Below are 21,620 nucleotides of genomic sequence, written 5' to 3' on the forward strand. Positions count from 1 at the left end.
TCCTTCTTCTCTTCTTGTCCATCCATTCTGCATGACCTGTCATGTGGTTTGACGCACCTGAGTCAACATACCATACATCGTTGCTTTCTTCTACACTTGTCACAGAATTGTTCATGTGCTGCACCATAAACAAATGCTCATTTCTGTCATCACCCTGTCTACTAGAAGATGCATAATTTCCTTGTTGCAGTTTTCCATTCATGATGTCATTCTGCTTTTTGTAGCAGTCTTTAGCCATATGTCCCATTTTACCACAATAGTAGCATTCAACATTACTGTTTGCATTTTGGCCTCTTTGCCATCCACCACGACCTCTTTGGCTCCCCCTGCCTCTAGAGTTACCACGTCCTCCTCCATAGGACTGGTTTTGTTGAGTTTGCTGCATATTCTGATTTCTACCACGGCCTCCAAATCGGCCTCCTCTACCTCTGCCTCTACCTCTTCCAGCATTTGAGTAGAAAACAACTTCTTTTGAAGTTCCTCCTGAAGAAGATGCACCACCATTTCTCTGCTCCTCAGAAATTAGAAGAGCAATCAACTCCTCAAAATCAGGAAATCTTTCACGGACAGAAATGGATGTTCGGAACTGTGCATAATCCTTTCCTAGACCATTCAAGGTCACAGAAACTAAATCATCATCTTCCACTGGCGACCCAATGGAAGCAAGTGCATCTGCAATCTTCTTCACCTTCATGTGGTAGTCATTGATGCTCATATTTTCTCTTTGCACATTATGCAACTCTTGCTTGAGCTGCATTTTCCTGGCTTGAGTATTTGTACTATACATTTTTGACAAAGTATCCCATGCCTCCTTTGGCGTACTTGCATCCTGAATATGCACAATCATAGAGTTTGAAATACTGATAGACAGCCAGTACATAACTTTCCTGGCTCTCTCATGCCATGCTTTAAATGCCTGCATTTGCTGTTGATTGGGAACATCAGGAAGAACTGGTTCTTCTTCATTTCCTGCAACAAATTCCCAATATCCTTTTCCCATAAGGAAATTCGTCATTCTAAACTTCCATGCTTGGAAGTTGTTCTTGTCAAGCTTTTCAGTGACAATCTGTGAGAGAGAATTAGATGCCATTACAGAATACTGCAAAAAATTCTGTCACTGCAAAAAACACAGCTTCACCCTCACAAGGGCAAATCTGCAAAACTGGCGAAAGTGGTATTTGACCACACAGTCACTTCCTAGTGACGATTTTGCATCAACAGGCAACAGGGATGATTCTGTAACTCCCAATGTCTCTGCACACAAGCATACGATGCAATCTCTGTGGTAACTTTTCACCGACCTGTAGAATAGTGGTCGCACAGCATAAAACAGGGCCTTTTCCTGAGTGCGTGCAGAAAACTTCCGCCTTCAAAACAGGCCCCGAAATGGCCTCAAATAAAAAAAATAGGGTCGCCAAGAGCTAAAGCTCTTTCCACACCATATACTGCCCTCTTGCTTCAACGCGAAGGGCGTCTCAACCTGAGACAATGCACTCCTGCACTTTCCGGCTGTGCTACCTGCAGAGATCTGCTCCCAAAACAGAAAATGAAAGCAACACTGCTCCTCTTACCAGACCACCGCGAGCTTGGCTTGCTTTCTTGAGCTCCTTACCACGAACAAGGCTCTGATACCATGTCAAGATTGTGGGAGAGAAGAAAGGAGTCTCACTTGTAGCTTTCTTGCTTGCACAATGGGGGAATACACACAAGGGTGGAGGCTGAAAACAGTTTTCCTCTTCTTAGTTGTGTAAGCCAAAAGAACTCACTTACAAAGAAATAGAAGAACCCTATATGGGTCTCAAAACCAAACTCAACTAACTAAGGTGGCATACTAACTGAGCCACGAACTAGAGTAGATAAGGATAGCTATCATGTAGCTATTATTCATTGGCGGTGTACCAACCGCGTCTGCAACTGATAAGTCGATGACATAAGTACTCAACGGTCACCCTGGCGCATCACGAGTGGAGCTCGATATCTCAACATTCATCCTATCATTCAATACCAACCTGGAAAAGAAAATGTAGTTGCTGATGCATTGAGTAGAAGACCTGCAATTCATAATATTTTTATCATATCTTTTGATTCTTTGATTGCTATGAAAGATACATATCACCAGGATATTACTTTTCATTCTGATTGGAATAAATTAGTTCAAAATAATTTCATTCCTGTTGATTCATTGTCATATAAAGATGGATTTATGTTTTATAAAAAGAGACTGTGTGTTACTATTCCATTCTGATCTTTTGTTTTGAATGAAATCCATTGTCCCCCATATCAAGGTCATAGAGGTATCATATCTACATTACATATGTTAACTGAAGATTTTTATTGGCCGCATATGAATGCAGATGTATCTAATTTCGTTTCTGAATGTTTGATTTGTCAAAGAGTTAAGAGACATCATGGTAAACAGTATGGATTACTCATGCCTTTGTCTATTCCATCTAAACCTTGGGAACAATGTTAACCCCAACACGAAGAAAGCAAAAAGAAGTGGAGAAGACGCAGGGCAAAGGCGGAAAAAGATAGCCTGACTGAAGAAAGAAAATGAGAAAAGGCCAAAAGCGCAAGGGCAACCTTAAAAGTCCAAGGCAAAGGCAAAAAGGGAAAGGCGCGTTTTAAAATAAAAAGGCGCACCCTGAAATCTTGTAAAAGAGCGCCGGGCTCTCACCCGTGCAATTTGTAAATGTAAACGGGCGGTGGAAAGGAAGCTAGGAAGATAGAAGGATAATGGGAAAAATGGCCTAGGCTATGGCCGGCCATGTAAAAAGGGGAAAAGGGGATGACCGCCCAAAAGGGATTTAGGGTTTTGTATATAAAGTTGAAAAGTGAATGAGAAGCGCATTCTTGTGTGTGGCCAAAAGTAGCTCTCCTCTTCTTCTTCTTCTTTTTGTTCTTGCTTGCTTGAGCTTGTGCTTGAGAGAGGGAGTGTGAGAGTGTGCTTTCTTCTTCTTTGCGTGCTTCCATAGATGTCCTTCTTTAAGAGAAAAGCCATAAGCTTTCCTCTTGATATGCTTGAACTCCTCATTAGTCCAAGTCTCCTTCTTCTTCATTATGCTCAAATGTTGGGGCCGATCTTCAGCCAATCTTCTTCATAATCTTCTTCAATGAAATGAACTAGAACTTGAGCAATGCAATGAGCATGCTAGCTTCTAGTTGACCACCCTGTTGTTTTCAGCTTTGGACCAGTATATGCAGTAACTGAGAAGGTATTTCCAATAGCCATGGAATGAAATTTAGCAAGTATAGATTCTTTAACTTCATCTTCTTCCGTCAGCTCTTCTTCATTGTCATATCTTGCACGTGATAGCATGTTAGCAACTGGATTCACCTTTCTTGAAATATGCCTTAATTTGGGGTTGAGAGATTTAATGTATGCAATCCATCTTAGCATAGCAATGTCGGGTGTAGAGCAGTTGGCAATAATGCCTAAGAGTGGAAGACAATCGCTTTCTACCACTACGGAAGCACCTATAAAGTATTCACGATCACACTTTAATGCTGTTACAACTCCCCACAATTCCCTTTTTACTTGTGCATACCTTTTTTGATGTTCATTGAGAGCTTTTGCAAAACGAATTGCATACCTGTTATCTTCAAGATCCTCTTGGCCAACAGCCCATCCTATCTCAATGGGACTTGTATCCACAGTAAGGATGATGGGTTGGCCATTTGAATAATCAGCCCTTTTGAGAGTGGGGGCTGAAATTAACAGCTTCTTTAATTTACACATAGTGAGAGTATGCTCATTACCCCAAGAGAATCTTTGGCCTTTTCTTAATAATTGATAAAGATTTTCGGCTACATGAGCAAAATGTGGTATCCATATGAGACAGAATACACATGCGCCACAAAATCTTCTTACTTCTGAAACATTTGTGCATTTTTCTTGCATTCTACTGATGGCATCTATCTTGATTGGAGAAGGCTTGCGTCCATAGGGGCCACATAGATGACCGACCAATAGGACTTCTTCTACTCCAAAAATCGACTTTGCTCCAAAAAGGGTAAGATGACCTCTTCTAGCCTTGTTAAATCCCTATCACAATCATGAATATGGTTAACTACAAATGTCTTACAACCATCTTCGTCAATCTCCTCATTCTTTTCGTTGAATTCACATCCCTTGATAGGTACATCATCAAGAAATGGAAGAGTAAGTTGTGGAATAAAGTCCCTTAAGACTTTGTGCATGGCATTCATCATATGGGCTACGGAGTTTGTTGCACCTTGTGGTGCATATGTGGACCAATCCAAGAGGTATATTCATTGTGGTAATGTCTCGGCTTTCTAACGAAAGCTAAAATTGGTCATATTTTGAATATAGGTCGCCATAGAATAAATTTCTCTACCTACAAAAGCTTCAACAAACTCATCAACAATTGGACCCGAACCAACATTTCAAATTGTGACATGATTAATAGGCTGTAGATCTTGGATGAAACGTAAAGATCCATTTTTCTTGGGTATGATAAACCATCGATTAGAATAAGGTGCTAAAGAAGGTTCTAAAATCTTCATTCTGATCTTCTCATTTAGAAGTTCCAATAATTTGGAAAAATGCACCCTTGGAACGGGAATGGGCTTGAGGTTCCAAGGCACATGTGGGACCATAAAAATGAACATAGGAGCCACAATATTTGGATCCATACAACCTATTTCACTTGGTTGAAATGTAAAAGCTTTTCCATGTTTCATTAGCATTTGCATGAAAGAGTGTTTTTCAACCGGCGAAAGGAAATAATTTTCACCTATTTTGAGCTCTTTTATACTTTCAGATGTGAACTTGTGATCAATGTTGGAAGGATCACGAAGACTTGGCTGATTTGCTACCCTATCAGCCATCCCTTCACTTTCAGGAGGCAATGGGACTGCCACAAGTTTAACTTTCTTATCCACCATCTTGTATTTTGTCTCCACTTGCGCTTCAGCCTTGTTGAGTAAACCAATGTCTTTCTGCTCAACAAATTCTTGAATTGTTTGATAAAAATCCAACGTACATACTTCTATGGATTGCTTTTCAGCCAACCATCATGAGAGTGAGAAGTAACACCTGTATCCCGACCATGGGCTCACTGCATCCAGATCTCCGCAATATCTCCCTGAACCACTCCCTCCATCTGGCCCAAGTTTGGAGCGTTGATCTCGTCTGCTAGAAATTAAAGCATCAGAGCACATTGAAGTAGATCTAATAGAGCGGCCTGATGGTTTTCGAGATACCTCTTGGTCCACTATATCTCTGAATCTCACCATCTAATCTCGAGACATATGTTGTCAAGTATTTTTCTAAAAAATGAAAAGCCCTAGTCAAATTGTAGTTAGGTTTGATTTTTGCTAGCTTAGTTGTTTGCATGACTGTTTGTTTGTTGTTTCGTAGTTGGATTTCTTGTGTTTGTCTAGCTTAGGATTTGTTTCTGTCATTTTGTTTGATTTGTTGAGTGTGAAACTTGATAGCCTTGGTCGAGTTTGGTATTTTTTTGAACAGGATAAAGTTGGATTTTACTATTAGCTACCAAACATTGAGGAGCTAGGTATGTATTCTTATTGAGACTTTTGCACATCACAGGGATCATGGGTTTACGAGCACTTCACGTTGCACTTGTTGATGCACTACACTTGGGGGTCGTCTCCTGTTCTTATCAAATACTTCCATGCCATGGATTGGGATTATGCATTCTTGCACCATCATTGAGCACTAGCACGGTATGAGGTCCGTTGCAACTATATGCATTAAATTTTAGATGCACGCGCACATGAGAGAGCACCTGTCATTGAGCACGCACGTTTCTTGCATGCACCATTTGGGATATTCGTCACAAAGTTAGGAACCTCTGGTTGAGAGGGTAAGGTGGTTGGGAGAGTTCGAGGGTCGTGAAGGACGCCATCAATCGTGGGAAGGGTTGTTCATATTTGGTCAACATCTTGAGGACCATCATTTTCTTGAGAGATTGTGAGATTATGGATTGGTGGAGCGGGTATATCATATCTTCTTATGAGAGTTGAGAGGTGAGGATAAGGAATTTTAAATTAATAAGAAATTTTGTTTGCATTTTGCATGACGTACGATCACATCTAGATAGGCTAGGCACAATTCTTCAAATGCATATATTATTTTTGTGTGAGCATGGATTGATTGGTTGCATATCATGGATCGATATTGTATATTTTTTCAAATCATGAATGGTTGTGCACGGAGTTCTCTTTCAAAGCATATTTCTGCTAGGACACATTGCATAAAAAACAGGTTCATATCTAGAGAATTCTTATTTTGAAGACTCGAGGATCAAAGGAAAAGATCATATGTTTTACATCGTCAGCGAGTATTTCATGAAGAAAAAGAGGACATGTGTGTTGAAAGTATATACAATTACAATAACAATAGGCCAAAGAAGGGAATAAATCGTCCAAGTTAAAAGATGGAGAAAAATGATACAATTTACAAATATCGGTATTTTTGCCCATTTTTGAGAGATTTTCGTAATTCTGCCCATTTTGCTTGTCGACCATATGCATTCCAATCGTTTTGAGTACCCGAACGTCTATATTTGGAGTTCAAATGACGAAATTATGATCCAAACAAGTTGCAAACAGGCATAAAGCAGAAAAAAAAAAGTGAAAAGCAGTAGAAAAGCAAAAGCCAAAAGCTAAAAGCTAAAAGCCTAATGTGTGTGAGTGTGGATAGAAAACTATATAAGGAGAGGACATTGAAGAGTTAACGGCCTTCCCCCTTGATTATAATTGTATTTTATGAGAGAGGAGAGAGGAGGGTCGCATGCTAGAGTGAGCTCTTGTCATGCTAATTTGGAAGTTGGAGCTTTTGGATGTCGAAGTGCCGACTGTCGGCTCAAGGTTGTTAAGGTACGAAAATATATCTTACTTGGTTTGTTTTCTAATTATTGGTATTTCCATTGTGTGGTTGTGTGATGCTCTACCCGCATACGGGTTTTAATTTTTTTTAAAGCTATAAGAGGCTTTGTTTTGTTTTTGTGTGCCTTGTGGTATATGATCGAATAATTGAATTTTTAAGTTATGTTATGCATTCGAAAAAGTCAATTACCCCAACCGGCACTCCTTAACGTCTCGTTATCGGGTTGTGAGTGAGGCTTGCTCTCGATCACCGCTCGTGTAACATCTCTTTTTTGGTGCCTCCATAGAGGAGTGCCGAAATTGACATATTGTTATTGTTTTGAATGTGAGTTTGTTTTGATTTCTTGTGATTGTTGAAAACGGTTGATAATTTTCCTGAGTTCCACGGTAATCATACTGAAGATCCCAAAAAAGTTTTAGAAAAAATAGAGCTATGTTGTTTGATAGAGAGAGTGATTAATCTTGAGGATAAACTCTAGATTCTTAGGTATCAATTGCAAGGAGAAGCACGAAATTGGTTGCTTGACTTTGAGAGAAGCTTGAAATTTAGGAGACAAAATTGGGACTATGAGACCATTAAAAATGCATTTCTATCTAGGTTTAAAAAAAGAGAAAGTCAATGTGAGATTTGGGCGAAAATAGAAACTTGTGTTCAAAAAGATGATCAGTGTGTTGAGGACTTTGCTAGGGAGTTTGAAATATTGTGGAATCGATGGAGTTTAGCATTGTTATAAGGTGAGATAGTCCCAATTATGTTGAAGATAATATATTTTGTAAATGGGTTGAAATTAGAAGATTGAAAAGTGAAATTAAAGGTAAAAATCCCTAAGACTTTTGAGGAAGTGGTGATGATAGCTCAATCTAAAGAGAGGAAGACCAAAAGAAAAAACAATTAGGGTTTGATGAACCAAGGGAAAAGTTGAGTTCAAGGCAAGTTGAGAGAAAAGTTTTTGAGGAGAAAAGAGTTAGTTATGCCTATCCTGAGAAAGGTCTACTATATTCTCTATTTAGGAGAGATGAGTTGACTTATGAGAAATCAATTGAAGTATGTGAGGAGAAAATCCCTAGGATGATTGAGGAGACAAATACTTGTTTGACTGATTGGAGTGAAGATTCTAGGAGTGTGAATTCATACCCATTGACCACGGATACTTCTAGTCCAGTGATTAGTGATTTAACTAAAGAAGAGGGATCGACTGATGATACTTTGGAGCTTGAGGACTATAAAGATGAGCTAGAGTTGGATCTGAGTTGTAAAGAAGAAAATGAGGGACCATATTGTTTTAAGGACCAAGAGTTCTCATGTTCCTTGGGAGAGGATGAGAGTCAAGAAAGTTGTGATATTTCTGATGAGGGAAGGTGTGATAAAAATTCTGATAGTCATGGCAGTGTTGAAGAGAGTAAAGACAATTTAGAGAGTGAGTTTGTTTGCCTTGGTGATAGTATAGATGGATCTGATTGCTTGAAAGATGAAAAGAGAATAGAGGATGATTTTTTGAGTCTTTTGGAAAACCATGAGTGGGAGGGCTTAGAAACTGTAAGTTTTCAAGATGAAGTAAAGGGTTCGAATTTGTTGCCTGATGAGTTTGTTGAGATTGTTGTGAGTTTGTTTATCAGGAGAGTATGGAGGCTTTAGGTTTTGACTCATATTATGATTTTGGTGTTGGTGTTGTTGACTCTATTGAATCTTGTGAGTTATTTGGTGATGTTTTGAGTAGCCCTAGAGAGGCTTTTGTTTGTGGTGTTGATGATGTTGTGTTGAGTAGACCTAACCTCATGCTTCTTGATAGTTGTGTGAATAATTGTTTGGCTAGTTTAGGCAACAATGACGAAGAGAAAACTTCATCTAATAGTCTTTTAGTTTCTTTGAGTTCTCCTAAAGGTTTTGATGTTTTTGGTGAAGATTCTGAATGGGGTTTTAAGGATCCTGAGGGTGACATTGATGAGGATGTGAGAGAGAATTTGAGTAAGGCTTTAAAAAGGATTGAGAATTTGAGGGAAGAGCAGTTTAAAATCAAGAAAATAGAGTTGGAAGAGGTTTGTGAGAAGGTAGTAGGGGATTTGGTAGTTAAGGAGTCTTTGGTTGAGGTTTTAGACCCAAATTTGTTGTATAGTGAAGATATTATTCGTGATGATGTAGAGGTGAAAGTCTCTTCAGTTTCTTATGAGGTTTCTTGTAAGAATACTATGGAAGGTATTTACCACTCTTTGTGTGTGAAAGACTCGATGGAGTCTTGTATTGTTGATGAGTTGAGTGATGTGGCTGGGTATCCTGGAGTGACCCCATTTGTGGATATTGTTGGTTTTTGTGGTGTTATGAGTGCGGAGTTGACTCCTTTTGATGATGTGTTTGATTTGGAGATTAAGTTGGGAGATCCTTACATAGTATCTTTAGGAGAAGTTGTAGATGAATCAATGGATGAATTTGAGATTGGCAACAAAGAAAGGGTCAAATCTTTATTTAGAGACTCTAAAAGTAACATGGTTTTTCCTAGGGAGGATAGGTGGGATATTAAGATTTTTTATTATGGTTGGGATTTGAAGAATTTGGAGGATGATGTATTTTCCTTAGATGGAGAGAATTGTCTCAAGGATATTGATGAGAATTTCATGGATGAGTTTTGTCTACCTGTAAAGGAGTTGTTTGAGAGAAATGTGCCATTTGTGTTTGTTGAGAATATTATGGATAGATCATTGGATTTGATTTTTGATTAGCTTATAAATGTTGCATCGTTTTATGAAAGCAACTGCTGCACATGAATGTTTGCAGACTAGGGGGAGGGCAAAGTATGTCAAGTATTTTTCTGAAAACTGAAAAGCCCTAGTCAAATTGTAGTTAGGTTTGATTTTTGCTAGCTTAGTTGTTTGCGTGACAGTTTATTTTGTTGTTTCGTAATTGGATTTCTTGTATTTGTCTAGCTTAGGATTTGTTTCTGTCATTTTGTTTGATTTGTTGAGTGTGAAACTTGATAGCCTTGGTCGAGTTTGGTATTTTTTTGAATAGGATAAAGTTGGATTTTACTATTAGCTACCAAACATTGAGGAGCTAGGTATGTATTCTTATTGAGACTTTTGCACATCACAGGGATCATGGGTTCACGAGCACTTCACGTTGCACTTGTTGATGCACTCCACTCGGGGGTCGTCTCCTGTTCTTATCAAATACTTCCATGCCATGGGTTGGGATTATGCACTCTTGCACCATCATTGAGCACTAGCACGGCATAAGGTCCGCTGCAACTATATGTAGTAAATTTTAGATGCATGCGCACATGAGAGAGCACCTGTCATTGAGCACGCACGTTTCTTGCACGCACCATTTGGGATGTTCATCACAAAGTTAGGAACCTCTGGTTGAGAGGGTAAGATGGTTGGGAGAGTTCAAGGGTCGTGAAGGACACCATCAATCGTGAGAAGGGTTGTTCATATTTGGTCAACATCTTGAGGACCATCATTTTCTTGAGAGATTGTGAGATTATGGATGGGTGGAGCAGAGTATATCGTATCTTCTTATGAGAGTTGAGAGGTGAGGATAAGGAATTTTAAATTAATAAGAAATTTCGTTTGCATTTTGCATGACGCACAATCACATCTAGATAGGCTAGGCACAATTCTTCAAATGCATACATTATTTTTGTGTGAGCATGGATTGATTGGTTGCATATCATGGATCGATATTGCATATTTTTTCAAATCATGAATGGTTGTGCACGGAGTTCTCTTTCAAATCATATTCCTACTAGGACACATTGCATAAAAAACAGGTTCATATCCAAAGAATGATTATTTTGAAGACTCGAGGATCAAAGGAAAAGATCGTACGTTTTACATCGTCAGCGAGTATTTCCTGAAGAAAAAGAGGACATGTGTGTTGAAAGTATATGCAATTACAATAACAATAGGCTAAGGAAGGGAATAAATCGTCCAAGATAAAAGATGGAGAAAAATGATGCAATTTACGAATATCAATATTTTTGCCCATTTTTTGAGAGATTTTCGTAATTCTGCCCGGATTGGCTTGTCGACCAGATGCATTCCAATCGTTTTGAGTATCCGAACATCTATATTTGGAGTTCAAATGACGAAGTTATGATCCAAACAAGTTGCAAACAGGCATAAAGCAGAAAAAAAGAAAATAGTGAAAAGCAGTAGAAAAGCAAAAGCCAAAAGCTAAAGCAAAAAGCCTAATGTGTGTGAGTGTGGATAGAAAATTATATAAGGAGAGGACATTGAAGAGTTAAGGGCCTTCCCCCTTGATTATAATTGTATTTTATGAGAGAGGAGAGAGGAGGGTCGCATTGGAGCTTTGGATATCGAAGCGTTGAGTGTCGGCTCAAGGTTGTTAAGGTACGAAAATATATCTCACTTGGTTTGTTTTCAAATTATTGGTATTTCCATTGTGTGGTTGTGTGATGCTCTACCCGCATACGGGTTTTAAAATTTTTTAAAGCTATAAGAGGTTTTGTTTTGTTTTTGTGTGGCTTGTGGTATATGATCGAATAATTGAATTTTTAAGTTGTGTTATACATTCGACAAAGTCAATTACCCCAACCGACACTCCTTAACGTCTCGTTATTGGGTTGTGAGTGAGGCTTGCTCTTGATCACCGCTCGCGTAACAACGCATGAAGATCTCCTGTAGCTCCTTGTCGCTCATCCCTTGACTCATCCTGATGATCTAAATATCCACAAAGGTCACCTGCACAGACAAAAAATGATGTTAGCATAATCAATATAAATCATACAAAGCATGATAATATAAATCTTTAAAAAATGATCTTACTTAAAATGCATATATTATGTACCCTTATAAGCGATTTGTCAATGAATTGAGTAGGTGGATGCTCCAAGTATGAAGTACCCTATTGTCCCATGTCAATCTCCTGACACAACTCCGCATACACTGGAAGGTCTATAGACATGTCACCACAAAAGGATGAGTCCACCTTGTTCTCAAAGAATTATTGGACTCATGTATTTCCATCATTGTTACCCGATGCTGGCTCCTCTACATGCTCCAAGCTTTCGATGGCCTCCACCCCTTGCAATATCGACCCCTCTATTTGCATACTGTCCTCATATATGCTTGGAACATTGCTTTGACCATATACTCTCGCACTTCGGGGAGCTGAAAATATAACATACCACCATCAAGGTTGTCAGGGGTTTGGATAGAAAATTACATATTCGCAATCCACGTACAAGAGAGATTTAACTATTGTGACATGTACCATGTCGTAATACAATTAAAAAACACATGAGTTCATGCACCTGTTCACAATGGGCCGACAACACAAATGTGTCGCGCAAATCCGTCCATTTTTTTTCAGAATATATTTTGAGAAATCCAGATGGACCTCATCGAACTGTTGCTCTCCGGCTCCTTCAAGTACCACTTTGAACCACTGTACATCGAATAGGATCATGGAGAAGCTATGGTAATCCACCGTGACAATACTTTGCGAGTTCCCAAAATACTCCATCTCATCTATAATCGTGTTTGGATCCGTTGCTCGTCATCGGTTCTCTTGCTCAAACCTTGCCATGATACCACAATCTGTTGTGGAGTGCATTTTGTCAATATGCTCCACACGGAAATGCCGTCCGCGCGACCACACTACACTATATATTTTGTACTGTACATTGAAACACTCAATTAATTGTTGCATATAAAATATAGATACGACAAACCCTAAATACGTCATCACCTTTGGACTACATCCCCTCCTCGAGAATTCCCACTCCTCAGTTGAAACCTTCACCCTTCGCGAGACGCTGTAGTCAAAGCTCCATGCAACCATCGCATTGACATAAACTGTCGCATCTCCTCCATGCCCTCAGGATATCGAATCGGTTGATGGCACATACTATGTCAAAATTCAGATCGCACTTCCTCTCAATCTTTCCTAGCTTGCTGGTACCTAGCGAGCCACGTCTCCATAGACGCATGGTGCAACATACAAAAGCGATTCACTTTCTCCTCCATTGTAGCATTCATTCTTTTTTCTATCCCATTTCCAACCACCACATCTTCGGTCAGTCTATCATCATCCTTCAACGACCATAGCATATTGTTCTCTGAATCCACCGTTGATAGCCATTGTGAAATACACACTAGCATCTCAGACACCAACCAATCTTCAACCGTGCTACCTTCTGGCCGAGCTTGTTGTCGCACAAACCCTTTCAGGGTTTTCATGAAGCGCTCCAAGAAGAACATCCATAACGTATGGACAGGTCCAACAATCTCCACTTCATCTACAAGATGCACAATAAGGTGGTTTTGTATCTGAGCATGTTGGTATAGGCTAGTATTTCTCAAAGAGACAGACCGTCTCCACTGCTCCTCACCTCGTGGATTCAATAGAAGACGTCTTAATCTCCTTCTGTGAGATCCATTGCACTAAAGTCGACAACTTGTAAATCGCCCTGCTTATTTTTGGAGTAAGGTATCCTATGATTGCGATCGGTAGTACAAACTACCGCAAACAAGAAAGCATTATGAACAATGACTACACTCCAAATAGCAAAATACGCAGGCCACTTACAATCCATTGGTACTACAAACTTGTCATATCTTATGCCAGTCATGGGATTTCAGCCCTGATAATTGGTCGTCTTTAGAAAACACGGACCTGAGAGAATGCATCATACCCGTCGGAGTGTGGATAGACTTGACTATTTGCTTCACAATGCGCTCTTCTTTAGTGGACAAAACTCAAGGAGTGCAAAGTAGCTGCAAGCGACCATCAGCACTCGACTGCATCCAAAGCGACTCCATCTTGCCTATCTCTTTCAAATCCATTCGTATCCCTACAGTGTCTCTCTTTCCTGTGATGTAGTCCCATAGCAAGCTGCCCACATTCTTGAAAATATGCATGGGATCCACCAAGTGGTTGATCTATAAGTGGGTCCAATAAGGCAACTCGTAGAAAACTGAGAACCGTCACATTCCGTTTGGATGTAACTCTGTGTGGACCATTTTTAGCTCATACAAGCTTTGGGCATTCATACGTGCTGGAGGTCGTCCAAGAAAACCTTCCCTAAGTTCATGACCCTTTGGCAAGAAAGCGGTGTGTCCTTGATATACCATCTTCTTCATGGTTCATGACCTTTGAGAGTCTAACTATGGCCCACACAATGGACATGCATGATAACCTAAGGTAACCAGACTGATGACACCAAAAGAAGCATAAAAACAAGGCACAAAAATGTCCATGCATATATCATAATTTCATCTTTTGTAAAAAAGATAACAAGTATATTGTTTCAAAATCACTAAAATACACACTTACATGAGGGGGCCACATCCACATCCACACACACACCATAATAAATAAATGGTATACACAAAAGTGTTACGTGCATGCATTTGTGAAGGGTAGGAATACTCAAAATTAAAGGCCAAAGGTCTTATGATATCAAATGTATCAAAGTTTCAAAGAAATAATAAAATACGAAGGGGTGTGCTTTTTGGGGAAGAGGTGGGGTGGAGTGCACGAATGGTTATGTGCCTCTTTCCCTTCTCTCTCTTGTCCAATCGCACATTCTCCTTTTTGGTGGTGCAAAAAGTTGTTCTCTCTCCTCTCTCCTCTGTCTTTTGTGCAGAAATTCTTCTTTTCCCTTTTGTTCTTGTATAATGGTTGAAGCTATGGATAAAGATGATGAAGATAACGAATCAGTTCATTATTAAGTGGAAAATTTATGGTTTCTTTTCAGTTTTGAGATTAATGGCTCAGCCATGTGCATAGATTTTGCATGCTTCTACCTTGGTTTCATGTTTATTTCTTGCCGTGGGAGGGTTGGTGTCATTTTGGTGCGCAGCCGGGGAAGAAGCTAATCTCAACAGTTACAACTTGAGGGAGATTTTATGGCTTTTTGAGACTGATTAAAGAAATAGAAGAGGAAGCACCTACATCATGGAAATTTTTTCCTGTGGATCCAAAGCAGAACGAAATCTCAAAGGGCACTTTAAAAGGATGAAAGCGGAAGAGGTGGATGGCTGTGGCATAGCAGAATCAGAATAAGGAGAGACAATTGATTAAGGAATCAAGAAGAAGAAGACAATTTTTCTGAACCTATACATGGGTTTTTCAAGGGGCACATTTGAGATTTTCTATTGACCATCATATCAGTCACCTATACGACCATCCAGTGGTACCACGACCCCCTGGCAACCGTGTGCAAAGAAAGTAGAGTCCATACAATGATGAACATCATAGAAGCTGAATCTTTGAAGAAGAAAAGAGAAAGACGCAAAAAGAGGAGCCAAAATCAACATCTCAAAGATTGTTCCCTGCTTCTGCAAGCAAAATCATCAAGCAACAAGCAAATGCGAAGAAGAAGACGTGGTGATAGTAGGGATCTTCCAGTCGTCTTGTATGAGGCAATATATACATCAGGTGGCATCCCACAAGCATCATAGGGAGACCATGAACTTAGGGGCAGATGAATCTAGTTGGAAGAAAGATGAAGAAAAATGCAAAGGAGAGGAAATCAAGACCTAGAGAGATCAAATCCTCCTCCTCAACATCTTATCCATAATTCCACAGTTGTACATCCTGCAAAACGAGATGGCCACCATGGAAGAAAGTGACAGATGAAAAAGAGAGAGAGAGGATGATGTAGGATCTGGGCATCGAGGCCAAAGAAGCGATAGTTCGAGAGGTTGCCAAGCTCCTCCCATTACCCAGCTCCTTGTCTTCTATCGCTGCCATCAGAAGCGATTACGCCCAATGCCTGCAGGTGACCAGCATTCGACTTCATGAGAAGGTCGACCAAGCGGTTATTCAATCCTTCCAGCCATTGGATCGCGAGATTTGATCGGAGCAGCTTTCCACGATTATCTTCATGGATCGAGAGGGAGCATCACAACGGTTAAGTTGTGCGAAATGGCCACACACAGAAAGAGAGAGAAGAAGTTTTTTTATTAACAATAAGCTATCGGCACAAAGCACAATGGTTTTAGATGCAAGCAAGAAGAAGGCCGCTCAGAAGAAGGCAGTTGCAGCTGCTAAACGTGGATCTACTTTTTTTTCTCCCGCGGCGTGTGTTGGCGAAGGGGGAGGTTTTTGCTCGCATCACACTTCTCAGCTTTCCGATCCCTGCGAGAGGCCGTCTCCACCAAAATTCCCAAGAAGAAAAAGGGCCAAACCCTAAGCCTGTCTGAGTTCATCATCGGTGTCTATGTGGGCAGATGTAGTGGCGACGTCAGTAGCAGTGACGACTCAACAGCAACGCAAACGAAAGAGAAGAGAGAGAGGGAGGCCTTGTTTCGGAGAGAGAGTATTTCTGCAGTTCGACCTTGTGCTCTTCACCCGGGACATGACGAAAACCCCCTACCCCAACGGCAACTCCTTTCTCCCACCCTATCATAGCATGTTCACGAGATCTCCATATCTGCAAAGTGATATCGGTTTTTTTTTCTTTTATTTACTTATGCCCAAAACCTTAACTTAAGAAAACAATGAAGATATTAATTTTAACATTAAAGTTAGTTCACCAGCCATCCATATGAGCTTCTTCTTATTTCCCTCCTTTCTTTGTCTCCCTAGTGGATTTCTCTCATATCATTTTTCTCCACCACTCAAGCCCCTTTCAATCCTTCACAAAATCTAGATTTCTCATATCTCCTCAATAACCCCTTTGTCTCATAGCATGTGCCTTGCTAGATTTGTTACATTTCTATCTTCCAAAAGCCACATGTTATCTTCCCTTTCCTTTTGATATGATACCCCATTTCAACCCTACAATCATATTCTTTAAGATCTCATAACGTAATAAACATAATTTTATCTAACAATAACTAGTTCAAAAGAATTTGTGATCCTTTAAAGTTAAAGCCTTGTTCCCATAGCACAATGCTAAGATAGATAAGACCTTGAAAAAGGCATAAATATAACATTTAAACCTTATTTCTATTGAAAAAGCCCTTGTCACAAGGTTCTACTCTCTTGCTTTTGTTTTTCGCCTTACACAATTTATCAAGAGCTCCATCGCATTGATGGCTTCCCTTAGCCTTCAAAAGATGAGACAAAAGTCTAATTTGAGAGGACCTAAGAAGACTCATTTATCAACAATAGTCTCTTCCTTCCCTCACCCTTTGAGCTACATAAATAGGGAGTCATCCTTATTTCCTCAATTGGGATGGAGAAAGTTGTGATTGTGATTCCTTGTTGAAGACAAAACCCTATCCTTTGAAGACTAGTAAATATTTTCAGTGTGGGAGTGATGGAGGCAGGGGTTCCCTTACTCTGGTGGTCATGGATTTGGAGTCCTATACCCTACCATGGCTAGGCCTCATCCTTATGATCGAAGTATGATGACACCAAAAGAAGCATAAAAACAAGGCACAAAAATGTCCATGCATATATCACAATTTCATCTTTTGTAAAAAAGATAACAAGTACATTGTTACAAGATCACCAAAAAGAGATAGAGATATGAGGGGGCCACATCCACATCCACATCCATATAAATAAATGGTATACACAAAAGTGTTACATGCATGCATTTGTAAAGGGTAGGAATACTCAAAATTAAAGGCTAAAGGTCTTATGATATCAAATGTATCAAAGTTTCAAAGAAATAATAAAATACGAAGGGGTGTGCTTTTTGGGGAAGAGGTGGGATGGAGTGCACGAGTGGTTATGTGCCTCTTTCCTTCTCTCTCTTGTCCAATCGTACATTCTCCTTTTTGGTGGTGCAAAAAGTTGTCCTCTCTCCTCTCTCCTCTGTCTTTTGTGTAGAAATTCTTATTTTCCCTTTTGTTCTTGTATAATGGTTGAAGCTATGGATGAAGATGATGAAGATAACGAATCAGTTCATTATTAAAAGAGAGCTTTATGGTTTCTTTTCAGTTTTTGAGATTAATGGCTCAGCCATGTGCATAGATTTTGCATGCTTCTACCTTGGTTTCATGTTCATTTCCTACCGTGGGAGGGTTGCTGTCATTTTGGTGCGCAGCCGGGGAAGAAGCTGATCTCAATAACTACAACTTGAGAGCGATTGTGTGACAACAAGAAATGTTGATGCTACACTAAAATGAGAAGCTGGTGGCAGACCAACAGTATCAAGAAGAAGAAAGGGTCATGATAAACTTCTACTTTATTATTGGAATATATGATAGGAGATGGCCCAGGGCAGGATAAGGTTTAAATAGGTTTTCATGGCGGAGAGAGAAGAAAAAGAAAGACAATTGCAAACAACAGAAGGACCGCAGCCCTTTCTGGCCCTTTGTGTGCTCAAAGGGGTTTTGATAATTACACTCTACCTTAAAGATTAAAGAGAGAGAGGAGGAGAATTCTACATGGCCGTCTCTTCCTCCTTCACAAAAGCAGGAGACATTCAAAATAATCCAAGTTGCAAACTGGTTTTCCTCCAGGAGACAAATGGAAGTTGAGGCTATCAGTCAAAAGAAAAAGCAATAGGAGAAAAAGAAGAAAGAAGAATAGAAAGAAGGAAAATGCAACAGTAATAACAGGACGAGATGGCACGAGGATTCCCTTGGCCATAGAGAGAATACCGAAGAAGAAGAAGAAGAAGAAGAAGAAGAATACTTCTCCCTTCCTCTCCGTGTACTATCAGGCCTCCCGCTTCTCTTTGTCTCTCTCTCTGTCCATGTAGTCAAGCAGGTCGATGCTGCACCAATAAGTCCCAGAAGAAGAAGAAGCCTGTCTTGATGTGTCATCATAACCATAAATGAATCATAAGAAGAGATCATTAAGTGCAAAGATTGTCAAATCCAACAACCAAATTTGTTTTTGCATTAGTTTGGTAGAAGAAGAAGAAGCAGCAGAAGAAGCAACGACATCAAATCCCCCCTTTCTTCCTTGTCATCTAAAATCTCCTTTCTACGTGGCATCCCTTCCAAATTCAAGATCTCGTCTACAGTAATATATTATATGGATATTATCAAACGAATTCCATAAGACGACGAAAATATTGCAAAAACCAAGAAGAAACAGAAAGAAGACGAAGCATTTGATGTAATGAAGAGGAGCAGGTCTTATGCCACCATAAGTGTTCGAAGAGGCAGAGCGCACCTTGCACCCCAGTTTCCGCATGGTTGCCAACGTTGAATTCTAGCCTTATGCATAAGCTTAGAACCAGCACAAGATCGAGATGAAGAAAAAGATGGGGGTGAACAAAAAGTGAGAGAGAGTGAGAGAGATTGACGGTGCTGTGGCACGCCTCTGATGCCCTCTCTTTTTCATCCATGGTGGCCATGGCGTGGATTTGCAACTGCCACAAAACAAGGAAGATAGGGTTTATTATCTATTTAATTTTTAAAAAATCAATAATGTTTAAAAAAATCTTAATGTGCTTATCATTTTAGTGAAAGAGAGTGATGAGTACCTTTAAGCTTTCCAAAGAAAAACCTCACATTTTAACAAGCTCGAGTCCCATTCAGGCTGGCTGTCTATTTCCCCTCTCTCACAAAGAACCTTTGTTGCATCATCACAAACGAGCAAGTCATTAGGCCACCTCAAAGAGAACACATCCAACCTTACCACCATCTACCCTTCCATCTCAATCCTTGTGAATTCTATACCTCCCATTTCCATCCTCCACAAGATGGCAACCTAGATTTTGTCTCCCCCCTGTACACATATGTCCATAGCAAAGATACAGTTTAATTGAAGCACCACCATTTTTAAAAGAAACATATCCTTCAAGAAAATAAACCCTTTTATAAGCCACAACAACTAAATCCCAAACACGCGCACCCTAAAGCTTCATAACTTTCAAAATCTCTCATCAAAATTCAAAATGAAAGCCATTTTCCAAAGGTGTAACTCTTTATTAGAGTTATATCCTCATAGCAAATAATGCTAATAAACCCCACCTCACATATAGAGATCCATAACAAAACATGTATAACCAAATCCTTTTCCCTCAAGTGCTCTTTGAGCTATATGATAGTAGGAGTCATCCTTCTTCCTTCATTGTATGGAGAAGTTATTCTTATGGATCCTTATTGAAGACAAAACCCTATCTTTTCAAAGACTATAAAAATTTTTCAGTGTGGGAGTATAAAAATGACAGCAACCCTCCCACGGCAAGAAATAAACATGAAACCAAGGTAGAAGCATGCAAAATCTATGCACATGGCTGAGCCATTAATCTCAAAACTGAAAAGAAACCATAAATTTTCCACTTAATAATGAACTGATTCGTTATCTTCATCATCTTTATCCATAGCTTCAACCATTATACAAGAACAAAAGGGAAAAGAAGAATTTCTGCACAAAAGACAGAGGAGAGAGGAGAGAGAACAACTTTTTGCACCACCAAAAAGGAGAATGTGCGATTGGACAAGAGAGAGAAGGAAAGAGGCACATAACCACTCGTGCACTCCATCCCACCTCTTCCCCAAAAAGCACACCCCTTCGTATTTTATTATTTCTTTGAAACTTTGATACATTTGATATCATAAGACCTTTAGCCTTTAATTTTGAGTATTCCTACCCTTTACAAATGCATGCATGTAACACTTTTGTGTATACCATTTATTTATTATGGATGTGGATGTGGATGTGGATGTGGCCCCCTCATATCTCTATCTCTTTTTGGTGATCTTGTAACAATGTACTTGTTATCTTTTTTACAAAAGATGAAATTGTGATATATGCATGGACATTTTTGTGCCTTGTTTTTATGCTTCTTTTGGTGTCATCATATTCCTCCCACACTGAAATGTGAAGCGTCCTCGCGAACCTTGTCAAAGAAGAACCACTGTCTAACACAAAACAACTTCCAAAATTGTTAGTAAAACAACTTCGATCATAAGGATGAGGCCTAGCCATGGTAGGGTATGGGACTCCAAATCATGACCACCAGAGTAAGGGAACTCCTGCCTCAAATACTCCCACACTGAAAATATTTACTAGTCTTCAAAGGATAGGGCTTTGTCTTCAACAAGGAATCACAAGCACAACTTCTCTGCCCAATGTAGAAAGGAAGAAGACTCCATCATGTAGCTCCATAGGCACTTGAGGGAACACCATTTGATTGTAACCACATCTTTATGTATCTTCGGATGTAGGGTTTTATTAGCATTGATAGCTAGGAAGAAAACCCCATTAGAGATTTACCTTAGGTTGTGTAACTTGAGTGAGGCTTTAACTTTTGTGTTGTTAAAGGTTATTGTTAGATGATATTAGAATTATTTAAGCTATGAGACCCTTAACAATAGGATGATGGGTCTAAGAGGGTATCATAGGAGAAAGGGAAGGGAAGATGATGTGTGTCTCTTAAAGGAGAGGAAGATAGCCATGGGGAGGAAGATATTGGCAAGGATGGAGAGGTGAAGAGTAGGGAAAGGCCACCATAAAGGAGGATGAAGATGGTGCCATGGTGGAGACTCGAGAGAAATAGTGTAGTATTGCTAAGTTTGAGGGAGGGGGATGAAGGGACTATGAAAGGACATGGAGGTACTTTCAAGGTGTCTCAAAGGGATTGAACTTAGAGATTCATTTGAGAGGCAATATAGAATAGGACCATGGATTTGTTTTGTTTTTTTAAAAGTGTTTTAGTAAATTAAATATGTTATTTATTTATTTTTCATTAAAAGTTAAGGGTTAGGGTATTTGGTACTTCATTAGGGTTGAGGGAAAAGAAGATACGATGGGATTTGTTGCAGCCTCGACGCCTTGCCAAGGAGCATCCTCTTCCTTCGTATCCTCTACCTCCGCAAGACCACAACGCGATGATGGCGCCTTGTACTTCCTGGTGGTCAAGGGCGTT

The 21,620-nt window shown here is 39.7% G+C and overlaps 1 protein-coding gene across 5 annotated transcripts; it reads right to left on the reverse strand.

Moving 5' to 3' along the window:
• Positions 1-11,130: 11,130 nt before the first annotated feature.
• Positions 11,131-20,044, reverse strand: LOC148010760 (uncharacterized). 5 transcript variants are annotated; one of them, XR_015689496.1, is made up of 7 exons: positions 19,720-20,044; positions 19,426-19,474; positions 19,230-19,318; positions 18,917-19,115; positions 11,866-12,000; positions 11,678-11,784; positions 11,131-11,571 (listed from the first exon to the last, which is right to left on the reverse strand). XR_015689496.1 is itself a non-coding variant. In XM_087671639.1 (3 exons), exons 2-3 carry the CDS (start codon positions 19,098-19,100, stop codon positions 11,477-11,479), a joined length of 279 nt encoding a protein of 92 aa, XP_087527765.1. In that variant the 5' UTR covers positions 19,101-19,115; positions 19,230-20,044; the 3' UTR covers positions 11,131-11,476. The 5 variants fall into 5 exon arrangements, 1 of the variants encoding a protein (XP_087527765.1); XR_015689497.1 differs by having other exon boundaries at positions 19,426-20,044; XR_015689495.1 differs by having other exon boundaries at positions 19,230-20,044.
• Positions 20,045-21,620: the final 1,576 nt, after the last annotated feature.

This window comes from Lygodium microphyllum, chromosome 29, assembly GCF_053477565.2.
Source record: "Lygodium microphyllum isolate KBCC chromosome 29, Lygodium_microphyllum_v1.1.10, whole genome shotgun sequence".
Classification (NCBI taxonomy): Eukaryota; Viridiplantae; Streptophyta; class Polypodiopsida; order Schizaeales; family Lygodiaceae; genus Lygodium; species Lygodium microphyllum.